Source organism: Aspergillus pseudonomiae, assembly GCF_009193645.1.
Source record: "Aspergillus pseudonomiae strain CBS 119388 unplaced genomic scaffold BDV37scaffold_85, whole genome shotgun sequence".
In the NCBI taxonomy this organism is placed as follows: domain Eukaryota; kingdom Fungi; phylum Ascomycota; class Eurotiomycetes; order Eurotiales; family Aspergillaceae; genus Aspergillus; species Aspergillus pseudonomiae.
In genome coordinates this window covers 146645-163265 of record NW_022476077.1, presented here as the reverse complement: position 1 = coordinate 163265, position 16621 = coordinate 146645, and the positions used below count along the sequence as shown (strand labels likewise).

General features: G+C 45.8%; 8 protein-coding genes across 8 annotated transcripts; 5 read left to right on the top strand and 3 right to left on the bottom strand.

Moving 5' to 3' along the window:
* The first annotated feature begins 1225 nt into the window (after positions 1-1225).
* Positions 1226-3780, top strand: gfa1 (glutamine--fructose-6-phosphate transaminase (isomerizing) GFA1). The gene is made up of 6 exons (XM_032080078.1): positions 1226-1323; positions 1381-1451; positions 1509-1740; positions 1814-3204; positions 3253-3414; positions 3471-3780. Exons 1-6 carry the CDS (start codon positions 1319-1321, stop codon positions 3689-3691), a joined length of 2082 nt encoding a protein of 693 aa, XP_031937388.1. The 5' UTR covers positions 1226-1318; the 3' UTR covers positions 3692-3780.
* A 918-nt stretch (positions 3781-4698) lies between these two features.
* BDV37DRAFT_287041 (lumazine synthase RIB4) lies at positions 4699-5458 on the top strand (the record flags this gene model as incomplete). Its single annotated transcript, XM_032088042.1, has 3 exons — positions 4699-4741; positions 4802-4967; positions 5041-5458. 3 exons carry the CDS (start codon positions 4699-4701, stop codon positions 5456-5458), a joined length of 627 nt encoding a protein of 208 aa, XP_031937387.1.
* Positions 5459-5557: 99 nt separating this feature from the next.
* Positions 5558-6983, bottom strand: BDV37DRAFT_215967 (proteasome core particle subunit alpha 7). The gene is made up of 6 exons (XM_032080077.1): positions 6933-6983; positions 6821-6881; positions 6695-6760; positions 6469-6627; positions 6051-6377; positions 5558-5998 (listed from the first exon to the last, which is right to left on the bottom strand). The coding sequence occupies exons 2-6, from the start codon at positions 6821-6823 to the stop codon at positions 5657-5659; spliced, it is 897 nt and encodes a 298-aa protein (XP_031937386.1). The 5' UTR covers positions 6824-6881; positions 6933-6983; the 3' UTR covers positions 5558-5656.
* A 113-nt stretch (positions 6984-7096) lies between these two features.
* Positions 7097-8726, top strand: BDV37DRAFT_258845 (uncharacterized protein). Its single transcript, XM_032083085.1, has 2 exons — positions 7097-7685; positions 7749-8726. Exons 1-2 carry the CDS (start codon positions 7575-7577, stop codon positions 8493-8495), a joined length of 858 nt encoding a protein of 285 aa, XP_031937385.1. The 5' UTR covers positions 7097-7574; the 3' UTR covers positions 8496-8726.
* A 443-nt stretch (positions 8727-9169) lies between these two features.
* On the bottom strand, positions 9170-9749 carry BDV37DRAFT_215952 (mating alpha-pheromone PpgA). Its single transcript, XM_032080076.1, has one exon. It carries the CDS (start codon positions 9609-9611, stop codon positions 9300-9302), a length of 312 nt encoding a protein of 103 aa, XP_031937384.1. The 5' UTR covers positions 9612-9749; the 3' UTR covers positions 9170-9299.
* Positions 9750-10929: 1180 nt separating this feature from the next.
* Positions 10930-12600, top strand: BDV37DRAFT_274794 (isocitrate dehydrogenase (NAD(+)) IDH1; the record flags this gene model as incomplete). The annotated part of the gene is made up of 5 exons (XM_032085304.1): positions 10930-10962; positions 11272-11332; positions 11402-11476; positions 11553-12456; positions 12513-12600. The coding sequence occupies 5 exons, from the start codon at positions 10930-10932 to the stop codon at positions 12598-12600; spliced, it is 1161 nt and encodes a 386-aa protein (XP_031937383.1).
* Positions 12601-13099: 499 nt separating this feature from the next.
* Positions 13100-14568, bottom strand: BDV37DRAFT_215888 (18S rRNA methyltransferase BUD23). Its single transcript, XM_032080075.1, has 2 exons — positions 14154-14568; positions 13100-14086 (listed from the first exon to the last, which is right to left on the bottom strand). The coding sequence occupies exons 1-2, from the start codon at positions 14174-14176 to the stop codon at positions 13270-13272; spliced, it is 840 nt and encodes a 279-aa protein (XP_031937382.1). The 5' UTR covers positions 14177-14568; the 3' UTR covers positions 13100-13269.
* A 23-nt stretch (positions 14569-14591) lies between these two features.
* Positions 14592-15799, top strand: BDV37DRAFT_215663 (uncharacterized protein). The gene is made up of 2 exons (XM_032080074.1): positions 14592-14787; positions 14945-15799. Exons 1-2 carry the CDS (start codon positions 14718-14720, stop codon positions 15580-15582), a joined length of 708 nt encoding a protein of 235 aa, XP_031937381.1. The 5' UTR covers positions 14592-14717; the 3' UTR covers positions 15583-15799.
* Positions 15800-16621: the final 822 nt, after the last annotated feature.

Here is a 16621-nt window from a genome sequence, read left to right as displayed (position 1 = left end):
AAAAAAAAAAAAAAAAGAAAAAAAGAAAAAATTGGTTGCCACCTAACAAGTATCAAGGGAACTAACTAGTGAGAGGGAGTCGAACTCCTTAAGTATAACTCGTTTGGTGAATTGAGTCACCCTTCTCCCTTCCACCCCCCCCTGAAAGGTGAGTAGTAGTAGCTACTAACTAGTAGTTGTCGCCAAAAACTCATTATTAACAGCACAAGGAAAGAGGTCTCTAATATTAATTGACTGCAAGAGGATAGGGGGTATTATTCTTTCTGATTGTCAGAGATTTGATAACGGGAAGAACCAGAAGATGAACGTGGCAACAGCGGCTGTCGGTACCAGACCATACAGGAGGAGTTTTCGGTTGTCCCTCTTTCATGTTTCATTCTCACCCTTATGTGCTGGAAGGTACTCATAATAAATTAATCAATGTAAACAGCTTCTGATTTTGATCCATGAGTGAGGGATCTCAACCTGTACCGAACCTAATCCTACTCAAGCAGTCCGTCAGGTTTGAGGGAGGCATATCAGCCGCACAGGAACTACCGAGGGGGGCTAATCGCCCTTTTTTTTTGCGATGGCAATTTGTGGATTCGTAGGAAATATGGAGTAGATAAAAATTGTTCTATGTATTACATTACGAACAAAAATCCCTGGAGCAGGGGAGGGAAGAATAATGCTAGGTACCTAATACTAGTCGAGATGTTATTTTTGATCTCCTAGTGGAGCCAGTGACCTATTTAATTTTTAGTAGGTAAACTTAGCAACATGTCCATGCCATGGAAGGTCTCCAGCCGAGAGTCACGAGTGAAACATACCAGTAGGTTTGTTGAACTGTGTAAGCCTGGAAGGTGAAGAAAACGCATATTATTGGCCAGATCCATGTTGAATGAATGGCTGCGCCCTGGAGCCGGTCCATAGCAGCTTCCCTGGTCTCTGTGTGGGCCGATCTCACAACATAAAACATAGCTCATCCCCCTCCTTTCAACAGATTGTCGATCTACTCAATCTCCCCTTTACTATCAACTCATTTGCCTCCTTCCTTCCTTTTCTCACTCGCCACAACCGCCCTTAAAAACTATCGCATATTTATTCTCCAGCTGGATTATCTGAAGTATGTTCATGTTATCCTCATAGGGTATCTTCGAATTCGTTTGTTGACAGTATATTCTTTTCCAGAGTACACTTTGAAGAAACCCCACTACCGTTTAGACTTGCTCTCAGTGTCTGGAAGCAGCGTTTGTTATCGAACCACCAAAACACCTCGTCATCCCCTTCTACACCTTTTCACCTCTTAGCTTTCCCTCTCTCTTAACATTCTTTAACCATGTGGTAAGTTGCTGAAGACCCAGGCCATCTGAACTTTTGCTGTAACTAAACAAACTGTAGCGGCATTTTCGGCTACATTAACTACCTCGTCGAGAGGGACCGCAAGTACATTCTTGACACTCTTCTCAACGGTTGGCATTTGCTCACTCTGGTATTAAGATTGTGTGCGCCTGCTGACATGTTTAAAGGACTCTCCCGCCTTGAATATCGAGGCTACGACTCTGCGGGTCTCGCCATAGATGGTGATAAGAAGAATGAAGTCTGTGCTTTCAAGGAAGTGGGAAAAGTTGCTAAGCTTAGGGAGCTCATTGATGAGTGCAAGCCCGACTTGACCAAGTCTTTTGAATCTCATGCTGGTATTTCTCACACGCGTTGGGCCACTCATGGGACACCTTCCCGCTTGAACTGCCACCCACACAGGTGAGTCCGATTTTTCGTGGTCGAATCAACTCGACTAGGATCAAGGTTGTTTGTTAATGTTCCTGGCATGCAGGTCCGATCTAAACTGGGAATTTTCAGTTGTTCACAATGGTATCATTACTAATTACAAAGAACTAAAGGCTCTGTTGGAGAGCAAAGGGTTCCGCTTCGAGACGGACACAGACACCGAATGTATTGCAAAGCTCACGAAATATCTTTATGATCAACAGCCCGATATCGAATTTACAGTCTTGGCTAAGGCTGTTGTGAAGGAGCTTGAGGGCGCCTTTGGGCTTCTCATCAAATCCGTACATTATCCCCACGAGGTCATTGCGGCTCGCAAAGGGTCCCCGCTTGTCATTGGCGTGAGAACGTCGAAGAAAATGAAAGTGGATTTCGTGGACGTTGAATACTCAGAAGATGGAGCTCTTCCTGCAGAGCAGGCTTCCCAGAACGTAGCCATCAAGAAGTCTGCGACTGGCCTCCTCGCCCCACCTGACAAATCCCTTTTGCATAGGTCACAGTCTCGTGCTTTCCTTTCCGATGACGGCGTCCCCCAGCCTGCTGAATTTTTCTTGTCTTCTGATCCATCTGCAATTGTTGAGCATACGAAGAAGGTTCTCTATCTTGAAGACGATGATATCGCTCATGTGCATGAAGGGCAATTGAACATTCATCGCCTCACCAAAGATGATGGTACTTCTAACGTTCGCGCTATTCAGACGATTGAACTCGAACTGCAGGAGATTATGAAGGGCAAGTTCGACCACTTCATGCAAAAGGAAATCTTTGAACAACCCGAGTCTGTGATCAATACCATGAGAGGACGATTGGATGTTGCAAACAAGCAAGTTACACTTGGTGGCCTGCGGCAGTACATTTCCACTATCCGCCGCTGCAGAAGAATCATCTTTGTTGCCTGTGGAACTAGCTACCATTCATGCATGGCTGTGCGTGGAGTCTTCGAAGAGCTCACTGAGATTCCTATTTCTGTTGAACTTGCTTCCGACTTCCTAGATAGGCAGGCACCGGTATTCCGGGATGACACGTGTGTTTTCGTTTCTCAGTCTGGCGAGACCGCCGACTCTCTCATGGCCTTGCGCTACTGTCTCGAACGCGGAGCATTGACAGTTGGTATTGTTAATGTTGTAGGGTCCTCCATCTCACTACTCACTCACTGCGGTGTGCACATCAACGCTGGACCTGAAATTGGTGTAGCTTCCACCAAGGCCTACACGTCCCAGTTTGTTGCTATGGTCATGTTCGCTTTGTCTCTTAGTGAAGATAGGGCCTCTAAGCAGAAGAGGCGTGAGGAGATTATGGAGGGCCTTTCTAAGGTCTCTGAGCAATTCAAAGAGATATTGAAACTCAACGAACCCATTAAACAGCTTTGTGCAAACTTCAAGAATCAGAAGAGTTTGCTTCTGCTGGGCAGGGGTGGTCAATTCCCTACTGCTCTTGAAGGTTAGTGACTAATCAGACGATATATTGCTTAGCTTATGCGTCATATAGGTGCACTTAAAATCAAGGAGATCTCGTATCTCCATTGCGAGGCTGTTATGTCCGGCGAGTTGAAACATGGTGTTCTTGCCCTTGTCGATGAGAACTTGCCCATCATCATGATTCTCACGAGGGATAACTTGTTCACCAAGTCGTTGAATGCTTATCAACAAGGTGAGTTGAAAACTAGCAAATAGCAAATGTGGTCATTTTGTCTAATACTTTGATAGTTATTGCTAGAGGTGGACGCCCTATCGTGATTTGCAATTCCGGCGACCCGGAATTCTCTTCGGCTCAAACCGTGAAGATCGAAGTTCCGAAGACTGTCGATTGCCTGCAGGGTCTCCTGAATGTCATCCCCTTGCAGCTGATCGCTTACTGGTTGGCTGTGTCTGAGGGTCTTAATGTCGATTTCCCTCGCAACCTTGCGAAGTCAGTCACTGTTGAGTAAATTTTCGCTATTGACACAGCGAAGTTTGGCCTATGGAATTTGCAGAGTCCTATGGAGCATCCTTGCTACCTTTCGGATGAGTTTACCTCTCTTTTTTTCATTTTATTTCCATAATTGTCCGGTAGAATGCAATGTTGCAGGCAATCATATCTCGGGGATGTTTCTTCAATGACTGGGCTAGGATACTAGTGGGTCGAGTACGCTCCTAGTGCTACTTAATGTAGGGTAATATTTTATCCCTATTCCATGTAGATTGATCTGTATTGTCTTTAGTACAACGCTCCGCAGATAGGCGCATAGTTATCAAATATTAATACCTTAGTAATCGCCAGTTACTACATATAGTTAGTTAACCATGAGTATCCCTAAACTGCACTGTAGACGACGAGAAAGGGCTTGGTTGGCAACCATCTCATGGCGGGATAATGCACGAAGGTAGCCTTCTACTCCGCACTTTTGATATAATTCGACGGCATAGATATAGATGCCATTAAAGCTTATTTTATACAATAATATGATGTGGAACCCTCATATCACTACTGAATTAGGAAGCGGTAGATGCGGTGAAATTGCCCTGTTTATCCCACTGACGTCTCACACTCTATCTAGCGCAATTAACACGCGGCGGCAATCAGACAAGGTTCCCTCTCAGTGTAAGTTTGAGTGATGCTTCCATGTCTTACAAGTACTGTTGCTCCCAAGATTAAGGTTATTAAGGTGACAGTAGTAATTACACAATACAGAGTAGGCAAAATACACTAACTTGTTTCAAAGTCGCTTGAGAAGGAAGGTTTGAACATGACTACAAGGCGGTAATGCCGACCTGGCAAAAATTTGGACTACTACGTCGCTGGATATACCGGGAATTACGTAATCGCAGCTCTCCCACCAGGTTCCGCGGGGTATATCCCCCATATGATGATTCAATAATCATCGCACAAAGGCCTATATATGACTTACAGTTTCTACAATTGATTTACCCCGTTTAAACTGTTACAATTTCAACCATGGCATCTCTGAAAGGGCCAGGAGCTACTTTAGGCTTTGACGGTACGATAGAGGCATAAGAGGGGAGGTTTTGGCTCATCGCTTGCTTATCTGTTTCTATAGGCTCGGGGCTTCGAATTGCAATTGTTCATGCGAGGTGGAATATGGGCATAATTGGACCTCTTGTGGAAGGGGCAAGAAAGAGCCTTCTAGCAGCTGGTGTAGCTGAGGACCATATCACAACCCTTACTGTCCCTGGCAGCTATGAGTTACCATATGCCGCTCAGCGGTAAGTATAACTCATTTTTACGCCGCTGTTTTACTATAAGGGCTTCATCCTGATGCCTATTCTCTCCTCCTAGACTCTACGCAGCTTCTCAGCTGCAAGCAGCCAAGAGCTCGTCCTCCGGTGAGGGGATCAGTGCCACGGATTTGCTCTCTTCCTCTACCGCAGACATTAGCAAAGCGTCCCCGCAATCCCCAGCATCTGCTACCTCTAGGCCGTTTGATGCCATTATCACCATAGGCGTTCTTATCAAGGGAGAGACCATGCATTTTGAGTACATCGCAGATGCTGTGTCTCACGGATTGATGCGTGTTCAATTAGATTCGGGCGTGCCTGTCATTTTTGGGGTGCTCACCGTTTTGACTGAAGAACAGGGCTTGGAAAGGGCTGGGCTAGGGAAGAAGGGAATGCATAATCATGGAGAAGATTGGGGTAACGCTGCTGTGGAGCTTGGAGCAAGAAGAAGAGAATGGGCTGAGGGTAGAATTGCTTAGGTCTGTTTCGAAAACTTTCAAGGAATTGATTATTAGGATCTGAAGACACTTGTAAGTTAGTAATTTAGTAGCAGGCCCTCATGGTCAGAGGTATAGGACTTCATGTATGCGCAACATTATGCTGGAGTAACGACTTGATGGAAATGGAACAAAACGTATATTAGGATATTCTTAAATTCCGTCCTTGGTTTGTTCATTCTACTCCTCCATCCGCTCCCCTTGGTTGGTGCCATCCTTTGCTCCTTCCTCTTCCTCCTCATCTTCACCTTCTAGAGACCTCTTTGCCGCCTTTTCTGCTTCTTCAAGAAGTTGTTTGGGCACTTCTTCATGCCTGCCCTGGGTTGGCCCATCTAGTGAGCTAATCCAAGACATTTCTAACTCAAAATCTTTGTCCTTGCTATCCTCGTGAGCGACATAAATGATTCGAGCTGCCTCTTTTACAGCATCAACCAAACCCAGGTTACCCGAACTTAGATCTAACTTCTCAAGTTCAGCCTTAGCAGCCTGCCTCCCCTTCCCGGTAGCTGCACCATAGTAACCCTTGCAGTAGTCAGCGCAGTAGTTAGTTTGGGATTGTTGATGCCTGCCTTACCCAGTACAGCCCACTTGGCTCAATCATATATAGACCTGGGCCTCCAGCCCTAGCTCCATCAATTTTACCCCCAGAGCCTGATTTAGGCCCACTGCCAACTTGACCATCGACGGCAAGCTCGGCTTCAGAATCCCAGCCACCAACGATAGCGGTCACACCAAAAGGTCGTACGCTGGAGTAGAGGGTATAAGCTTGTACGTAGCTGCCCAAACGATTTGACAGAGCTGACACTGGGATAGGGCCCTTGTATACGCTTCTCCACGAAGCAGCCTCATCTCTAGCACGAGTGACAAAGTGTCGACCGTCTGGGACTAGGCCGGCAGAAACCTATTGTTTCGATCCACGCATATCAGTAAAGAGGCCCAATGATCACGATATGGGTTATTCCCACACCAGGCGAAGTTGGGTCGTGACATACAATACCAACGTGTCGATCGACTGTTGCTATTCTCTTATTTGCACCTGGCTTCAGGAGCTTGCTAGTAATAATCTTCTCGACAGCTAGCACGACGCCGTCCTTGCATCTTATACCAATGGCTGTTCCTCCATTTTCAACCGCTTTAGCTGCATATTCCACCTATCGATATAGTTGACTTAGCGACTTATCAGAGTAGAGCTATGGGAAATCTTAATCGATTAACTACCTGAAAGTTGCGGCCATCTGGCGAGAAGACAGAATTAGAGAGGTCGTATCCAGTACCGATGGACGTCTGTGTTATGATGATGTTAGTGTTCAGGAAACCTTCACGTAAATGGAAACAGAAACGAACCATGGTCTTAATTAGTTTTGTTTGTCACGAGACAAGGGAGATCACCGATTTTGTTCTAGGGCAGAAAATCAATAAGTACTGTGTGGAATGGCAAACTGATAGGAAGAGTCACAGAGCGAGTGTAGTATGAAGTGATGTTGGAAGCTCCAAATGATAAGCAAGGCAGTAACTACAGCAGTCTAGGAGACAATACGTAGTACGACCGCCCAGGCTAACCAAGCTCCGCGTCACGGGGTTTCTGCCTACTAGTAACTAGTGGTATTATAAAAATCACGTGATGAAAGCACCGCCCTCGAGATCTCATGACAGTACAGAGAATCATCATGCCCCTCCATTTCCTTCCCGTAATATCGAGGTGGCTGTAGGTCTGCTTGGACTTTCTACTGGTTTTAATCCGAATGTAAAGTGGTGCCAATGAAAGCCCAGAGCTTTGGTCAAGTCTCAACAGTCGCCAGGATTATTCGCTCGCTATAAGTGCCCAATCTGCCCACATCTTTGGGCATCTGCGCCAGTTCATAGTCGATGGTAGTCTACCTTCGGGCGAGTAGTAGCATCTTCCACCTTAATGGCTTCATGCCGCCCCTCTGCAGCTTGTTCAAGTGCTTATAATTGAACTTCTTACTCTGTGTGAACCTCTACTTCTTTGTACTGCTTCTGTTGCATATACTTCTTATGAACCCTTAGTACTGTCCCAGTACCAGTGACAACTTCATATTCTATGCACTCATTTCCCTTCATCTTTTTATGAACCTGGATGTTCCAGACTATGTCTTTGTCAACACCGTATACATGCTCATTCTGTGGGCAAGTATCACACAACACTAGTACACTTGCTGCTTTTGCCGATGATTTTAATTGTAGCCAGGTAGATGGCTCTCTCTTATTTTTCCTGTTCGGGTGGGGGTGTTCCTGACTAGCGATCGTACAGTGCGGCTTGTCAGCAGCCGAAGGTAATCTGCAAATGCAAGAAGACCTTGTGGCACTTTTCTCCCGGCAAATGCGTATGGATATACCAATACCGTCTGGCAGTCAGGAGATGCCACCAGCCGTCCATCCTCCGGTCGCGTACAGTATCACCCAACACTATCATCACTCCTCGCATGTGGCCCGCTGCACCTTTCCAGCAGGATCACCAGAGCAGGATGAGCCCTTGGATCCTAACGTGACTCCAAGCTCAGTACATGAAATGCTGAGATTGCAAAACATCAACCCATCATCCCTTACTCCCACACAGCTACAGTTATTTGAGAATGCAATGCCAGAGCAACGATCACGCTTAATCCAGATCTGGCAAATCTTCCCAGAGTCTAGAGATGCATCCACCGACCCAAGCTTGGAGAGGGTGAAACAGTCGAGCTCCGAGCTTTATGCATATTCTTCAGGAGGGGCAGCGATCAATGCACATGATTCAAACCTATCAGCTCATACGGGCTATACTGATGATTTGGACATGTGTGATTTAATGCACGATGGAGGTAACGATGAAGATGGACACCAGTATGCCGAGCCATATATGATATCCGGTTATGAAGTTCTTGCACAGAGAGACTATGAGCTATGTGCAGGTAAAATTGTGCCTGTGATGAATGAGCCGACGACGGGGTCACCATATAAGCTGTCAAACGACCCTATCTACAGGGCTCAGGGTCATCAATGGTGGGAAAAGATACGTTGAATATTAGTACAGCACTTTGGAGGAGATGAATCGGTATGCGGCATGTGGTCTCCTACAACCTAAATGGCATTCGTAAATTCAAGCTTCTCGGGGTTGTATTAGGGTAAAAGGTTAGATCCATATTTATTAGATTGCGAACTATTATTTAATCTCTGAAATTATTCTAGCGCGTTGTAAAAGACTCGATTATTTCTGGTGGCTATCGACCTACTGCACACCAGGCGATGAGTAGTACTGTATTAAATATGTGCCGCTGGTCAGGTTTATACGTCGTAGTCGAAGTCCCAATGGGTAAGGACGAACTACTAGTACAGAGTATATGGGAAAGTCAATGGGTATATTTGATCATAGGAACCAAATAAGCTGCAAAAGATATGGGTGGCAAACATTTAACAGATGTAACGATAGTAAGTGATTGTTGTTACGGCTCATATATAGCTGCGGTAACATCCCATGGGCCCTTCTCACTTGTCTCTGTTCCTTGATTCCCCCCGTTTTCTTTTTTTCTTTTCTTTTTCTATCTTTTTTCTTTTTCCCTCCCTAGTCTCCATCCCTCACTTAACCGCCCTTGGCTGAAGGCGCTTAAACGATGTAAGCAATAGAAAGGACGGAGCAATGATGGCCGTAAGTAGTTCATTGGAAAGAGTGACTGGGCCAAAAGCCTGCAAATATATTTGCCACGCACAAAGCTCTTGTCTCGCATATCTCAAGAATTATGCGGCTAGTGGGAGTGTCGACCTAGTTCAAACACCATCAGAATCTAGGTAACGTTTACAATTTAAAGACATGGGCTTACTGACCTTACTAGTACTCCTCGAGATCTGCCATAGCATCTGCAAGGGCATCGGCAGAACGTCTGGCATCCTCAACAGCCTCAGCAGCCCTCTTAGCCTTGAGACATCCCTGACCAGGCAGGGCACACCACTTGGCCAAGGCTTCTGCATCAGGCATGGCCTCAGCAAGGGCCTCAGCAGAACGTCGAACGTCTCCACTGGCATCGGCGGCCCGTTTCAGCATGTAGCAGCCCTGAGCAGGCAGTGCACACCATTTTTGTAAAACTCCAGCCTGTACACTGGTGGCTGCAAGAGCGGCAACGACGACAGAAATGAGCTTCATTTTGAAGATTTTCCGACAAAAGGTTTGATAAGCAGTTTAGATTGAGTTAGTTGAAAGCAGAGTTGTGAGAATCGATATTCTTGATTATGATATGAGAGGATAGTGTCAATTATATAGGATAATGGAAGCTGGAAAGGCGAGGAACCTTACCCATCGAATTCATAGGGCCGTATTCTCGATGGAGAAGTTGTCCTATTCACATGTGGAAGAGGAAGTGCAAGACAAGACGAAAGACAAAGCACCACAATAATCCTGAATAGAACTTACTGAATAGGAAATGAAGGGTATGTTCAATAAGACCCGCAACAGAGATGGGATCAACCAGGTACATATTTCTCAGCGGGGAAAGAATAGCATCACATGCCATGGGGAACACTCCCTCCTACGCTTGATTCAGCCCAGGGATAGCCAGGATCTGGGTGTAAAAAACTTCTGTGGACTCAAGCGGCATCCTGATCGAGCCCTACTTGAATGTATCTTTTGTACATCACAAGTGAGGAGTACACTGCGCCTCCACAGTGGTTCATACACTGACATTTCCTGCAAGCAGACTATAACGAACGGATGTTCTATTCTTCTTTCTGAACGAGCCTTCAACATGATTTAGTTGTTAGATTGGACCTTTAGGTCTAGAGCATTTTTGGCATTGAAAGATTATTCATGACCAAAATAAGTCATCAATAAGGAATGGCTTTCTAGATGCGCTGAGATAAGACTACTAAAAGAGAGCCTGACCTTGATTGATATGCCAAAGGGGAAAAGTCGGTATGTTAGATCAAGGACAATGAACACCGAAGTAGCGGAACAGGTACTTGAAGTGGGGATGTGTTTGCTAAATCTTTTTCTTGTTCCTCTTTAGTCAACACAAAGAAAGGAAGGGGTTCGATCATACTAATACTTTCTTTATGATAAACTTAATAGTAATGAAGAAAAGATATCCACTTTCAGCAGGATATAAAAAACCTCTAGTCAGACTTTTCACAATCTCAAAGACCAAAGTATGTATCACCCATTGTTTAAGGGGTTCTATAGAATGTGACTGAGCTGGTTGATTGATTATAGATCAATTGAGTGATGGACCGTAAAGATAAGATCGGCCCGGATCTTTCTTATCCAAGAACAGGTTGGCTTTCAATGGATGCCGAGACGATCCGCCGTTTTTTCCGGCGTCTCGTGCACTCCCTGTCCTTAGCCTTGGCCGCCTTTCTTTCCCGTCCTCCGTCTCTCTTCCTTCTGCACGCCTTTTTCTCTCCTCTAGCTAGATTCGCTTTTCGCCTCTCTCCTCTCCCTCCCGTTTTTCCCCTGGTTCATTATTAAGATGTTTTCCCTAAGGACAGCGCAGCCCACGCAAGTAAGTATCTACACATACCCGATCAGTGGCTGACTTCGAATTGTGTTCTCTTTGTTCTTGGTTCACCCTTGGCTATTTGTCTACCTTCCTTCTGCCCGATAGAAACCGACCATTACAGGCTTCTTTTTTTTTTTTTTTCCCACCCCCTCCTTCCCGTTTAATCCCCCATGATCTTCAGTTCTGGTATATTTCAAATCGCACACCTTGTCACTTTATTTTCCCCGGAATTACCACTCATATATGTTATATTTCACGTGTAATATCCCCACCGTTTTCCTCGCTCGCTAACTTGCATCCGCATCCTGACAGTCTTTCCTCCGTCGCGCTGCGGTGACAGCTCCCTCCGTCCGCTCCTCCCTGGCAGCAAGATGTATGTCGTCTAAATCTTCTCCGTATGACTGCTCTTCCATTGATCATATGGCTGACTCGCGAGTTTTAGCATTTGCTAGCGTTCAGTCGGACATCTTCAAGCCGACTAAGTATGGTGGCAAATACACTGTGACGCTTATTCCAGGTATATATACGTTCCCATATACCCTTTAGAATCAACTTTTGACCTGCTGACGCCTTGGACTTAATTTTGAGCAAAGGTGATGGAATCGGTGCTGAAGTTGCTGAATCGGTCAAGACCATTTTTAAAGCCGATAATGTGCCCATTGAGTGGGAGCAGGTAGATGTCAGTGGTGTTGATGCGGGTAACAAGCATTCGGAAGAACTTTTCAAGGAATCTATCGCGTCCCTTCGCCGCAACAAGCTGGGTCTCAAGGGTATCCTCTTCACTCCGGTTGAGCGCTCGGGCCACCAATCATTCAACGTTGCTCTCCGACAGGAGCTTGATATCTTTGCCTCGATTGTTCTGATTAAAAATATCCCGGGCTACAAGACACGCCATGAGAATGTCGACCTTTGCATCATCCGTGAGAATACTGAGGGAGAATACTCTGGCCTTGAACATCAGTCTGTCCAAGGTGTCGTCGAGTCGCTGAAAATCATCACTCGTGCCAAATCTGAGCGTATCTCTAAATTTGCTTTTGGCTTTGCCCTGGCAAATAACAGGAAGAAGGTTACCTGCATTCACAAGGCGAACATCATGAAATTGGCCGACGGTCTGTTCCGTAGCACTTTCCACAAGGTTGCCGAAAATTATCCGACTCTGGAGGTCAACGATATGATCGTTGACAATGCCTCTATGCAGGCCGTGTCCCGGCCCCAGCAGTTCGACGTCATGGTCATGCCCAATCTGTACGGCGGGATCCTTTCCAATGTCGGGGCAGCCCTTGTTGGTGGACCAGGCGTTGTCCCTGGCTGCAACATGGGTCGCGACGTTGCTGTGTTTGAACCCGGCTGCCGTCACGTCGGGCTTGATATCAAGGGCAAGGACCAGGCGAATCCCAGTGCTATGATCCTCTCTGGGTCTATGCTCCTGCGTCATCTCGGCTTGGATGACCACGCAAATAGAATTTCCAAGGCTGTGTACGATGTCATCGGTGAAGGGTGAGTAATATGACCCGCTCTTGGGATACTTTGTTTCCTTGCTGACAACCTCCTAGTAAAACGAGAACCCGTGACATGGGTGGACAGGCCACCACCCATGAGTTCACCAGGGCCGTTCTGGACAAGATGGAGGCTGCCCTGTAACTTATGGGATCTCTGTCCGGCTTAATCGCTGTTCTCACGATAATGAAAGCTTGTATAAGCCAGTAGATTACTCAGTCAATGTCATGCTGGCTCTCTGGGTTTCTCCTTTTACTGTATTATCTTTCGCTGAAGCGACATCAGGGGCGTCCTACTCAATTGAGGCTTATCGCAATTTTGCGGAGCTAGTAGGATGTGTAAAATTATATACTAGTGTTTTGAGAATAGATGAAATATCGCTTTATTCAGAACCAGAATACAGAGTTCCATCTAGTATCCCACAAGTTTGTTTGGGGGGCAGGGGAGGCCTTCCTCGCGTTGGCCAAATTTAAGACACTTCTTCAAATGCAGCAGGTCTTGGCTAAAAGCAAACCCAAATTGGCAAGAGAAGAATACCACTGTAAGGTCAGTACCCACAGTTAGTCTATGAAGACTTATGAACCTAGGAGGATATCTGATGTTTTACCTCCTTTTGGATGAACCCTGCTCTGAATGAATCCGCGCCTGGATGGCAATGGCCACAACGCAGTAATTGGATACATCAATGTTGTTTGTGGCCACGGCTTGAATTTGTTTTTCTGCCCTAATGTTTTCTGTTTCTTGCGCAATGAATCCAAGCACCAAAGATATATCGACTTGATCAAGCACGGAAAGCTAACCATGGCTGGACGGTTAGAAAGCTGGGCGACGCTTTCTGCCCGTGTACCTAGAATTCTGTTTCACAACCTTGCCCTTTCTCTCCATCTGTTCCTTTTTCCGCATAATCCAAGCCTTATCGCCCTTCCGGGGCAGTTGCATTTTCCCATGTTCCATTGCCTTTCTTCTGGCATCCAGGATATTAACATCATCCATTCCATTCACGACGCCTGTAATATCACCTTGCAGACCACCGCCTCCAACAGTCAAAACAAGGTACAGCTTGCTGTTCTTTGTCCCGGGATCATCTTCTAGGATGCCAGCTCCGAAACCAGCCTTGATGGCAGCTCCACTGATCATATTTCGCTGTGCATCATTTTTAGGATAGAATTGACAAACAGCACGACCTCCACGCCGTAGGCTAGCATAAAGACCTTCAAAAAAACGCCGCAGGCGGCCTTCAGGACTAACGTCACTCGTTTCGGCGTTGCAGAGCCACTGGATGGCACTGATACTGATAGCTGCATCAAACGTGCCTGGACGAAATGGTACTCCTTGCCCAATATCAGCTAGAAATAAATCACCTTCTACATCCCGTTGAAGGGCGATATCAAGCATGCTAGGTGAGATATCCATGCCTATCCAGGTATGAGGTCCCCCATGTTCAGGGGCCACTGCAGAAAGAATTTCGCCCGATAGTCCGGAGCCACAGCCGATATCTAGAATCAGTGACGGAGATCGAAGGTCAAGAAGTTCGAGTGCTCGATTGGTCATATCAGACTGTATGTTACGGATTCGCGAGGACGTGGTATATTTGCGAGATTCATTATCGTCATAGAAAAGGTCGGGGGGCCTTGGGTCAAGGACAAATGAATTCTCGGTAAGAGGTTTGTGCAAGTTCTTCGGATTGGGGATCTTACAGGATATCCTCTGGACGCGACATCACTGCTATCTTAATTTAAAGACTCCTTTTTCTTGGTGAAGGGTCTTAGAGAGCAGACAAAACGTATGCCTACTTTGAGTTAAAAAGTTGAAGGTGAAATGTTCAGTAGAAACTTTTTATAGGATTGAGAGATAAGCTCGAAAGAGAAGAGTTGAGGAACAACAGGAAATCGACTTGATCTAGACCTTTGCTCTTTCTCTCTCCCTTTTTTTTTTCTTTTTTCTTTTTTTTCCGGGCTCATGGCTTTCTGCCGGAGGGGAAAGGTGGAGTTGGTGCCTTGTGACGGCATATCAAAGCCTGAGGCATGAAAGCATAAAACATATGTGGTACTTCATAAATCATTGACCGCGGTTTATTCCAATCACTTAACTTCAGCCAATTTGCCTCTGTGTCGGCTCGGATATCATCATATTCCAATTGATCAGACCGCTTTCATCATCGGACACATACGATCGCCAAGCTTCATTTGTCCACTCCCTCCCTAACCTCACAAAATACAATATATTAATCGGAGCTAGATTGACACTTTCAGCTCTCCAACATGTGGATCCTACCCTTACTAGGATATTTGGGGGTTATTGTGGGGTTCTCATTTCTTACTTTGGCCATAGGTAAGATATGCGTGTTGCCTCATAACCAGCAAGCTGCCAGGTTGGATATCTTGCTAGTGGACGTGAAACGAAACAACCCCATACGCTTTGTTACGGCTCAATTGCCAACAAGTGACTTCAATCGTACTCAGACTGCACTGGACTAACAGATATCTAGCTTCTGGGCTCTATTATATGTCGGAACTTGTAGAAGAACATACTGTTCTCGCCCGTCGCCTTTTGACTCGGTTGATATACAGCATTATCCTCATCCAGATCCTCCTATTCGTTTTTGACCGGTTTCCTTTCTCTCTATCTCTTCTTGGCATCGGCTCGCACATCGTCTATGCAAGCAATTTAAGACGGTTCCCCATCGTCAAGCTATCGGATCCCTTTTTCATTCTGTCATGTGTTCTTGTTGGTCTAAACCATTGGCTCTGGTTCCGTCATTTCTCGAAACCTCTGCCTGCGTCGCGAGCTGCATCCAACTGGCGGCAACCATACCAAATAAACGCGGAGGACATGCCGACTTTCACTGAAGTTGCATCTTATTTTGGACTTTGTGTCTGGCTGGTCCCTTTTGCGCTCTTTGTCAGTCTTAGTGCAGGTGAAAATGTCTTGCCCAGCATTGGGTCCGAATATGCCACTGGTGATCATGTTTCAACTCCGGGGTTTACTCGCAATACTTTGACTTCAGATGGGAAATCAAAGAACAAGGGCATGGCAAAGGCTCTGGTGGATAGTGTTCGAGACTGGGTCAAAGAAAACGGTGAACTGATGGGATTCTGGAGAGGTGAACGCTCCAAAAGGTTCTGAGGCGCCACAAAACAATGTAATGAGCATCATGTTGGTCCGTCCTAGCCTGGTTAATGTATTTGTCCTACAATCACTATTAACAGCGACAATAACTCAAAGCATGAGTGGGTTGATCTGACTTTGATCAAACTTCACACGCCTATATAGACCTAAGTAGGCGGCAAAAAGTTTAAATTGTTTAAAGGTGTCAAGAGGCATTGATGCAAGTATATAATGGATGGGTATATAACACTTTGAATTTTGTTCTGCGACGTGATGGGGACCAGGTATAAAGAGATGATGGAGAGGGGTGAGGACAAAGAGGACAAGAACACGATATAAGCAGCTTGCAGAAGGTCTGTGCAAGTCCTGTCATAACCAATAGAGGTATATCACCGCCCATCCCTGCATTGAGTACGACCAAAAGGTAGCTGCCATTTAAAATAAGGACTGTCTAGTGTGAGACAAAGTTCAAACAAAAATGTAGGTAATGCAGGTAAGGTGAAATTGAAAAAAGTAAGAGCCATCTCTGGCGATTATCATTAGTATTAGATGTTCCCCCTTTGGCGCTTGGCTGAATCTGGTCAGAGCTGTATGTTCGAGTCATTTCAAGTTCGTTCAAATCATGATGGCCTTGATTGTTGAAGCAATGTCCATGTGCAAGATCAACGACAAGCTGAGGCGATTGTGCGCCGGGGGGATAAAAGCAGAACATATACGTTATTGTGGACCGCTCAGATTCCCCTCAGTGCAGGGGGTGAGCGCACAAGGTGCAAGATGATCAGGCTAGTAATCGTCAGGCTCGTGACTTTAGCAAGGAATAGTTGAATTTACTCACCATCATTATCGTGCGCAGAAGCAAAAGGAGAGCTAAGATGATTAACCTCCATAAATAGTAGAGAGCTTTCTCTTCTTTTCGATTTGATGGAACGCGAAGTTTCAGGATTTGGTGTCAACATCTTGCTCGTTGTGGGTGGAGTGGTATGTTCCTCGTTATTACTTTCCAGGAAGTTGCTAGATGACTGATCGTAGCTCGATTGGTGTGTTATGCATTCATCAC

Coding starts and splice junctions, on each gene's coding strand:
- gfa1 (XM_032080078.1), top strand. Junction 1,452..1,508: donor TCTTGACACTCTTCTCAACG/GTTGGCATTTGC, acceptor ACATGTTTAAAG/GACTCTCCCGCCTTGAATAT. Junction 3,415..3,470: donor GTTGAATGCTTATCAACAAG/GTGAGTTGAAAA, acceptor ATACTTTGATAG/TTATTGCTAGAGGTGGACGC.
- BDV37DRAFT_215967 (XM_032080077.1), bottom strand. Junction 6,378..6,468: donor TCGATCGACACGTTGGTATT/GTATGTCACGAC, acceptor TCGAAACAATAG/GTTTCTGCCGGCCTAGTCCC. Junction 5,999..6,050: donor AGCCAAGTGGGCTGTACTGG/GTAAGGCAGGCA, acceptor GACTACTGCAAG/GGTTACTATGGTGCAGCTAC.
- BDV37DRAFT_258845 (XM_032083085.1), top strand. CDS start 7,575: ATGTTCCAGACTATGTCTTTGTCAACACCGTATACATGCTCATTCTGT. Junction 7,686..7,748: donor ATGATTTTAATTGTAGCCAG/GTAGATGGCTCT, acceptor GCGATCGTACAG/TGCGGCTTGTCAGCAGCCGA.
- BDV37DRAFT_215952 (XM_032080076.1), bottom strand. CDS start 9,611: ATGAAGCTCATTTCTGTCGTCGTTGCCGCTCTTGCAGCCACCAGTGTA.
- BDV37DRAFT_215888 (XM_032080075.1), bottom strand. CDS start 14,176: ATGTCGCGTCCAGAGGATATCCT. Junction 14,087..14,153: donor TCGCGTCCAGAGGATATCCT/GTAAGATCCCCA, acceptor CCTTGACCCAAG/GCCCCCCGACCTTTTCTATG.
- BDV37DRAFT_215663 (XM_032080074.1), top strand. CDS start 14,718: ATGTGGATCCTACCCTTACTAGGATATTTGGGGGTTATTGTGGGGTTC. Junction 14,788..14,944: donor ATTTCTTACTTTGGCCATAG/GTAAGATATGCG, acceptor ACAGATATCTAG/CTTCTGGGCTCTATTATATG.